At 34.6% G+C, this 9,242-nt stretch overlaps 1 protein-coding gene across 2 annotated transcripts in view; it reads right to left on the bottom strand.

Annotated features, from left to right (window-relative positions):
- Window positions 1-450: 450 nt before the first annotated feature.
- The window catches only part of LOC126825419 (protein FAM221A), a 32,073-nt gene continuing 23,281 nt past the window's right edge, over window positions 451-9,242 (bottom strand). Inside the window, exons 3-9 of one of the 2 annotated variants that reach the window (XR_007681941.1) lie at window positions 8,632-8,726; window positions 7,403-7,593; window positions 5,174-5,386; window positions 4,587-4,697; window positions 3,945-4,060; window positions 1,508-3,810; window positions 451-1,469 (exon numbers count right to left, since the gene is read on the bottom strand). Coding sequence is in view for 1 of the 2 variants with exons in the window: in XM_050555105.1 (XP_050411062.1) it covers window positions 3,706-3,810; window positions 3,945-4,060; window positions 4,587-4,697; window positions 5,174-5,386; window positions 7,403-7,593; window positions 8,632-8,726 (831 nt within the window). In the remaining variant the exon portion in view is untranslated. Of the gene's footprint in view, window positions 3,811-3,944; window positions 4,061-4,586; window positions 4,698-5,173; window positions 5,387-7,402; window positions 7,594-8,631; window positions 8,727-9,242 lie in introns of both variants that reach the window. The other variant, XM_050555105.1, reaches the window with a different exon arrangement.

Raw genomic sequence — 9,242 nt, 5'->3', positions numbered from 1 at the left:
TTACCGTTAATGGATTTCCAAAATTCCTTGTTCAGCCTTGGCATTTATGTTTTGGGTATTCTTTGCCAAGGATGAAGGCTTTGGGTGTTTTTGCCAAAATTCAATTTTATGCTAACTTCAGAATTATTAGTATGACAATTGTGATGACTATCATCAGGCTCTAAATCGAGGTATTGCAAACATTTTACTTGGAACTCTCAGGATTTGTGTTCCTGGTGTTATAAGCTTTCCAAAAATGTATAGTTTGTTTAGCTTTGAGGACCTTGTATTGGATATGTGTTTCTAAGTAAGCTACAAATTTTGGTAACTGATGGGTCAAAATTGCTGAAATGTGTATTGCTGCGCTCCTGCAGTATAAATATATTAATCTCTTGCTCTCAGCCCTTTAAACCACATTTACTGAAGTTCCTCTCCAAATTAATGATTATGAAGTTTAACACATAAACAACATTGTCTTTAAAAAAATTTTTATTTCAACTTGGTTTGGATGGAAATTTATGAAAGAAAACAAGCCAGCAATGAGGCTGCAGATGTCCTCCACCTCGATGCCAAAATAAATAGACGACACCCTAATTCATTGCACATAATTTCTCTTTTTGTAAAGGTTCGAGCAATCAAATTTAGCCTAAGCAGAAAATGCTCATAATTGAACTTAGTCATGGTTTTGATGTAGTGAAACTAGATACAAATCACTGAATCAGAATCAAAGTTATTGAGTCCCTAAGTATCAACCAAAGTCCTTATCTCTGCTTAGCCGTAGCAAAAAATGATAAATCATGGAACTCAGATGAGGCATTCACCTAATGAACATATAAACCAAGTTTGAACATTCTATCACAATTATTGTTTTCCATTGTTTCAACCCATCAAATTGCTTATTGCTCCTAAGCAGAAAATGCTGATCATTGAACCAATGTAATGATATTGTGTTCCAAAGTCTTAACCAATCAAATAGTTTATCTCTGCTTAGCCTTAACAGAAAATGCTCATCATCAACAAACCCAGTAAAGGTTTTCACCTGACGAACGGTTGAACCCATTTTAATAGTCCCTTGCTTTTTTCAAAAGGCGGTGGAGGGGAACAACAATAATTAAGTCAAGGTGACAAAGATGGGTCTAGCACACGAAATAAAACGTTAAGTACAGAGTACAAAAGTTTGTGTTTTTTTTTTAGATATGTTCAATTGATCAGGAATTTATGAATATTTTTCTAACATAAAAAGTCTGATATAAAACAAATACGCCATTATTGTTTCCAACTTTCCAATTCATATTATAAATTAACATAAATAACACAATATATACCATTGTTAAATAAAAGAAATATATCATTATAAGCAAGCCAAGAGTGAGGCAGATGTCCCCCCACTCCAAACCCAAAACAAGCCAACAGTGAGGCTGATCGCTGATGTCCCCCTGCCGCAATCGCATAATAAACAGAGGACACATAGTAATTAATTGCACAATTACCTTTTTGAACAGAATCCAGTAATTAATTGCACAATTACCTTTTTGAACAGAATCCAGCAATTAAACCGATTATACTTAGTCTAAGGAGAAAATGTTCAAGATCGAACTCCGTCAAGGATTTGAAGTACCTGGTAGTGAACAACTATATACTAAGTTTCATCACTCTATCAGATAGAATCAAAGTTATCGTGCCTCAATGCAACGACCAATGAAATTGCTTAGCTCTGCTTAGCTTTAGCAAATGTTAATCATTGAACTTGAGTCTGTATTCTTATTCTATGTTAAGAGTTGATCTAAAATGACAAGTTTGAGGGGAATAAGTCTTTCAGAAATAATTTTAATCCTATTTTCAAAACCCATTATTCCAATTGAACTCAATACTAAGTTTCATCACTCTCTATCAGATAGAATCAAAGTTATCGTGCCTCAATGCAACGACCAATGAAATTGCTTAGCTCTGCTTAGCTTTAGCAAATAATGTTAATCATTGAACTCAATCAAGATATTGACCTAATAACATCTACACCAATTTTACACATTCTACCGTAATTAAAAGCAGAGTTATGTTCTAAAGTCTTGACCAATCATATCGCTACAGCAGAAAATTATCATCATCGAAATTAGTCGAAGGTCTTGGTATAATGAATCTAGACTCTGGTTTTCATCACTCTTAACCATAAAAATTGCTTATCTCTGCTTATGATTGATAATGCACATGACTGAACACTGTCCAGGCATTCGCCTAATAAACACCTACACCAAGTTTGAACATTCTACCTCAATTAGAAGGAGAGTTATTGTCATTAATTATGTGTACCAAAGTTTCAAATTGAAATATTGACTTAGCCTAAGCAGAAAATACTCATCATTGAACTTAGTCAAGGTATTAATGTAAAGCAGAAAATGCTCATCTTCGAAACTCCATCGAGACATTCACCACATGAACTCCTACAACAAGTTTGAACATTCTAGCTCAATTAGGAGAGAGTTATTGTGTGACGGACGAACAGACACACCCATTTTAGTATACCCTTGTTTTCTTCGAAATCGGGGGAAAATAAACTGATGACACATGTTAATTCTTAACACATATTTTATATAAAGCATCGGACAAACAAACTTAAGCAGAAAATGTTAATCATGTACTGAAACTATATACTAAGTTTCATCAGTCTCACTCAATTAGTGTTTGATCCCTGCATTGGCCGAGAAAGTTCATCCAAATTTTCCGGCGTGGTTCCCCCTTGTCAGTGATGCAGGACGGAGGGCCTGACAAGGACAGCTGTCTAGTCCTTCGGATGAGACGAAAACCTGATGTCCCGTGTATACATTGGAATGCACGTAAAAGATCCCTTGACAGTTGGAATTCGATATAAGAGTAGGCCGTAGTGCCGCTGTCCGGGCAAAATTTCCCTCATAGCACACTGTGTGGCGTATGCCCGTCTTCATTAGCCCAGTATAGGAGCAGAACAGTAGGACGTTAAACCCTATTTCATTTCATTTCATTTCATTTCAGTCAATTAGAATCAAACTTATTGTGCTCAACCAATCAAATTTAGCTTATTTAGAAGTACATGTATCCCAAAATGCGACACGGACAGACCGAAGGGTCACAGACAGACCCATTTTAATAATCCCCTGCTTTCTTTGAAATGTGTGGACAATAAAAATAAGAATTTCTTTGAATATCACAGTCATACATGTAGAACAAATAATAAAGATATTATATATCTATCATTAATTTCTTTTACAATTCAAAATAAATAAAATATCTTCAACAAAATGCATAAAAATGCTTTGGTCCTAAAATAACAAATGCTTCATCTATCATAATTTCACACATTGTGTACCCTACACAATATGATCAGATCAATAAGATAGTTAACTGCTACTCTATAAATGAACTTTTGGAATAAAGTAATTAAAACATAATAATCACATCATGCTTTTTGGTTTAAGTAATTAAAACCTGATATCACATATTATCACCTGATTTTCTGTACGGAAAACTAAGTGAATTGACATTTTACATGCGAATATCTAAAAGATCATATCTAAAATAATTTTTTTTAAGGCTAACGTTTATTTTTTTTTTTCAAACAGGTCATATTATAAGAATAAGTTAAGATCTGATCAGGAAAATATTTAAAGAAAAATTCTTACATGTAAATAAAAACTGATTGTATAATGTACATGAATAGATTCTTATATAATGACAGTATAATAAAATATAAATTTATTTTTTACCAGTTGCACTCTTGGATTGCATTACAGCTTTGCGTGTTCCAGCTTTAACAGCTTGAGGAGTTGGTCTTTTCTTAGCTTCTCGTTCTGCTTTTAACTGAAAGTAAACCAATGTATAATTTCAATAATGCATGGCATGTCTCTACAAACCATTTAAAAAAATCTGAGTATGAATAAACGGTAACCAGTGATACTATGAGCATTAATGGATTTAAAAATAAAATTTGTCACCCTCTCTTGATATCTTCTCTCAAAATAGTCCATATCTTCTTCTCCTGGTCTTCGCATAGCTGATACTCTTTCTGTTATATCATCAAAAACAGCATCATTAACAGGAGCTTGTATAGCTGTTTCAATATAAAATATACATAGATATATAGCTAACATATTATATAGCTGTTTAAATATAAAACAGTATAGAAGTATGTACAAAACAGTATAGAAGTATGTACTTGGAGTAAGTTTAGAAAATAATATATTAACGTTACTGTTTCACTTTTTGTGTTAGATGCAGGTGTTATAGAAAGGTTTTATTTGGATTTGATCCTCTGCCGAAGTTCAGCTAATGATCATTCAACCATGAACAGAAGAAGATGGAGCCAAACTCCTCCACACATTGTCAAACTTAACGTATGACATCGGTACACAAAAGAATTTGACATTATAGCACACAGTTCTAATAATTTCTGCATGCAAAGCCCACATGCAGCCAATCACTTAGTCTGAAGGACATCCAACAAAGCCTTTTTTGGGCTCTCCATAACAATTTGGCAAAAGCCAGACATGACCATTTTCGTATATATATATTATCATTATCCCTACAAGTTTCGGGGGTGTAACAAATTAATTACAAGAAATGTTTTGTTTCCTTACCTCCAGCACCTCTAGCCATCTGTGAAGCTTTGATAGAATGAACATTAGCTCGTAGAAATGGATTATCTGATGATGTTATGGCCTGTTCTAAGAATTCTTCTGATGGAGCACCTAAACGTATGTCATAAAATAAAAATCAATTACCGGTATCCTATTTGATTTATGCTATGATGAATGATATAGCAATAAATAAGGAAAAATTGTTACACTTATTTTTGAAGATTTACGATCAAGCAGAAGTTGCAATATAGATTCTTTTTATATATAGAATTAATATTATTCTTTTACATCCTGGACAGTAAGTCAATAGGTTAAGATCAAGGGTCCAGGGAGATAAACATATTTTGTAACCAAAATGAGGGTGCTGTCTTTGTCGCAGACTTTTGGAGACACAACTAAAAATAGTCTCTCAATCACATGATAATGATAGCTTTTATGAATGGAGTATTCATTTATTTTCCCAAAATTTGTAGATACAAATTGTCTGGTATGAAAATATTCACACTGAAAATACTTTATATACTTTTACATTAACTAGTATTGCTTATAAAAGACTACCACTCAACACATGTCCCAAAAAGATTTACCTCTACCACTGGGGTCTAATCTCTGATACCCTTCAGCTAATGATGAGAACCCTGTTATTCCTCCCATAGCAGCATATGGTGTAGCTTGACCTATAGGATGACCTCGACCTATCCGTTCTTCTGTGGTTTCTACTATCATACTGTGTTCAGAAAAAGGTTCCCCGCAACCACACGAGAATGAACTCTTAAAACCAATACATTTGGTACAGGCAGCTGCAAATTAGAGCAAACCAGCGGTTACCAGGCAAGATAGGCCCACATTTTGCAACAGATGGATAGAGAACAAGCTAAAAACAAAAGCGATTTTTCGTACAATCAGGGGTCATAATCCAGAAAGTTATGGTCTGAAGTGCGCAAGTACGGAAAGGGACTGAGATCTTTGGGACATAAACATATATTTTAAGTTTCATCAAAATCCGATAAAATTTGTCTACTAAAGGGTCAACAAACTTCGTATTACATACTTTTACGCAATTTGCGTACAAAGCAGGGGTTGAAATGTTTGTAAAATTTTACTTGTCTCAGGTGACAAGTAGAAAGTTTTATTTACACGTTTTTTAAAATCGGATAACAAATTGTGACCTTTACTCCTCTAAAGAATCCACAAGCTAAAAAACACGATTTTCCATACAATCAGGGGCCATAATCCAGGAAGTTACGGTCTGATATGCGCAAAAACCAAAAGAACCGAGATCTTTCGGACATAAACATATATTTTAAGTTTCATCAAAATCTGATAGCAATTGTGACTTCTAGAGGGTCTACAACCTTGGTATAACATACTTTTACACTATTTGCGCACAAGGAGCACTCATTTTGTCAGGCAGTTTTGGTTCAACTTTCACGAAATTGGAACTCAACTGTCATTATGGTGTAATAGTGATAAATTTAAACGCTTTTTTTTTTTAAAAATTGTGATTTTTCAAACAAGCAGGGACCATTATTCACAAAGTTACGGTCCGATATGAGCAAATATCAAAATATAAACAAACATTTCAAGTTCCATCAAAATCGGATAGAAATTGTGACTTCTAGAGTGTCCACAGCTATAGTTTTACACATTTTACACTATTTGCCTTTTTGTCTGGCAGTTTCGGTCAGATTACTAAGAAATTCAAATTCAACCTTCATTGATGCGTAATGGTGAAATATTTAAATTTAAACGGTTTCTAAAACTGAGTACAAACTTTGACTTCTAGCTGGGTCATTTCATATCAACTGGGCCAATGGTTGGAACATGACTCCCTCCCAAAAAATTATAAAAAATATATATTATAGTATATTGCCTTAACCCTTTCACTGCGTATACCCGGTAGTACCGGGTATTATAAAATGTCGGTAAAATGCGCGTACCTGGTATTACCGTGTACTCAGTAAAGCCCTCGTTAAAATTAGTACCGTAACTGCAAGTGCCATCTATTGTATTTTCTATACACTAGAACATATTTCCACGTGTTTCAAAGCGGCAAACCGTAAAATGGCGGAGTGCATAGTGACAACGTAGACGATGCACTCTCGATGAAGTCGTGAATGACGTCTTGCTGACCAACACGTGGACAATTTCGAGGCGGGTGATACACATAATTCGTTTCCAGTTACTTGATAATGATAGTAGTCAGGACAGTGATTGGTATTATGAAGTGTGTGATTTGTTGGGCGACATTCCGCCCATGGCTAGCTATGTCTCCCGTGCATGATGAACAAGCCCAATGTGAACACGATAGCCCTGTGTCTGCAGTAGATTCTGACAATAATTCTGAAGTTGATAATAATGCTGGCCTGCTGGATCGTAAAAGACGTAGGCAATTCCTGAGTCCTGAACGTGTAGATCTATTGACTGACTATATTGATAATGATATGGGACTTGGGGATGAAAGTGAAAGTGAAAGTAAAAACAAGGTATTGCAATCCGCACGTGGTCATGGCAGCGGGAGACGTGATGCGCGTGTTCGTGGCGGCATTGCTCATGGCTGCTATTGATATTTTTGTTCATTTTATATATCTTTATCAAAATCCAGTGAAAAAAACAATATCTTTCAAGTATTTCATGGAGAAAGCAGCCGAGATCTTTTGGGGATAAACCTATATTTCAAGTTTCGTCAAAATAGGACAAGAATTGTAGAGAGTCCACAAACAAATTAAGGACGGACAGACAGGGGCGACGACAATACGTCCACATGAAAATGTGGGCGTATAAAAATTATATCCATAACTCAAATCATGACTAACCTTTTTTACAGACAAAGGGTGCTATCTCAGAATGGTCATCAGCTGTATGTTTACATGTACAACGGATTGCTTGTCCACCATTTAATGGTACAAAATGGTATGACCTACATTTACAGCCTTTAGCTTTACATGGTAATAATATTGGTCTGTCTGTTGGTAACTTTTCAAAATCGGTCTTATGCTGTTTGTATCTGTGTGTTTGTAAATGAATTATTTATTAACACTAAAAATATTAGGTGCCAACAAAAACTTGAAACTGCATACATAAAATAAGTTGGTTTTATCCAGCAGATTACTTCAAATGCCAACGTCTTATGTTTCATTCTCCTGAGGCCTTTATATATTTTAATAATCCATCCCTGTTATTGGCCAAGAGATAAAATGTGTACAAGGATTTTCTTTTAAACAAAATATATCAGTAGAAATGTTTGAAGAGAATATATCAGCAAATTTTTAAAGCCAATTTTTTTTTAATGAGAATATATCAGCAGGTGTTTTTTGAAGGCAATATATCAGCAGTTATAATATAGTTAGATGAAAATATTTTCATAACACATCACAACACAAGGTATATATGGATATAACTAGTTCTCTATTATTTAATAACAACGTTTCGTAACACCATGGACAGGCAACGCCCACGAAGCCTTTAGAATTCTGTGCCGTGCAAAAAATAGACCAGACAATCTTCACTAAAATAAAATTACCACCCCTCGCGCAATTACCAGTATTAAGTTTAAAAACAAAGAAACAGAAATCAATTCATAATATTTTTTATTAATCTTGCTACTCTATATTTTTTGCAACCCATACATAGATAGGCTACGAACTGCTGCATTTGGAAATTTCAAAGTTCTAAACTGGAGAAATTCGTCACTACCGGATAAAAATACTTATCGGGTTGACAAATTACCATGTAACTATAAGAATACCGTAAACTCTAAGGAGGAGTTCGAGAAATTAATCTGTATAAAATCCCACAATGTCAAAAATCACATCGCTTGATTTGCCATTGACATTGAGATCTTGTTGTGTCTCGCGCGAACGGCAGAGAATCCAACCAAGGGGACTTGTTGCCTGTCCATCTATATACGGTCCATGGTAACACATACAGAGGTCACCTTTTCAAGTTAATGATAAATATCCATATATACCTTGTGTTGTGTTTTGTTATGAATAGTTAACCATGCTTCTAGATGTCATTTAAAGAAATGAAAATATTTGTTTACCGGTGTTTACAGAAGCAATTTGTTTCTGGACCAATAAGTTTACAATCCATACCAGTTGATGAACTAAAACTTGTAAATAATCTATTTTTCATTCTCTACACAAAAAAAGGAAAAGAAAATAATTAAGATTTTTAGGTAATATTATTGGTACATAGATTCCATACATTAAAATACAGATCAAAATTTTATTTTGTTTCCTTTTTCTTGCCTTTCCTCTGGATAGATCTATCCTGTTGGCAAGGAATGTCACATCATATTGTCATTTTACTTTACAAATGAATGATGTAAACAAAGCAGATATCATTTCATTGGCTCATCTCTTACAGATGGTGGTATCGCTGACAAGGTCTATCCTGTTTGCAAGGAATATCACATCATATTGTCATTTTACGTTACTTTGAATGAATGATGTAAACAAGCTAATGTCATTTCATTGGCTTGTCTCTTACAAATGATGGTATCGCTGACAAGATGTCTTATTAATGCTTAGCGCATGCGGAGAGGTCTTTCCTGCAGGAGGAAACCGGAAAAACCAATAGGATGGAAAAGGCACCCCTATCTCCAAACCACATATGCTCACACAAGGGATGGAAACCATGACCGCAAGCCAG

This window comes from Patella vulgata, chromosome 6 (assembly GCF_932274485.2).
Source record: "Patella vulgata chromosome 6, xgPatVulg1.2, whole genome shotgun sequence".
Taxonomy (NCBI): Eukaryota; Metazoa; Mollusca; class Gastropoda; family Patellidae; genus Patella; species Patella vulgata.
This window is presented reverse-complemented; position numbering and strand designations above follow the sequence as displayed.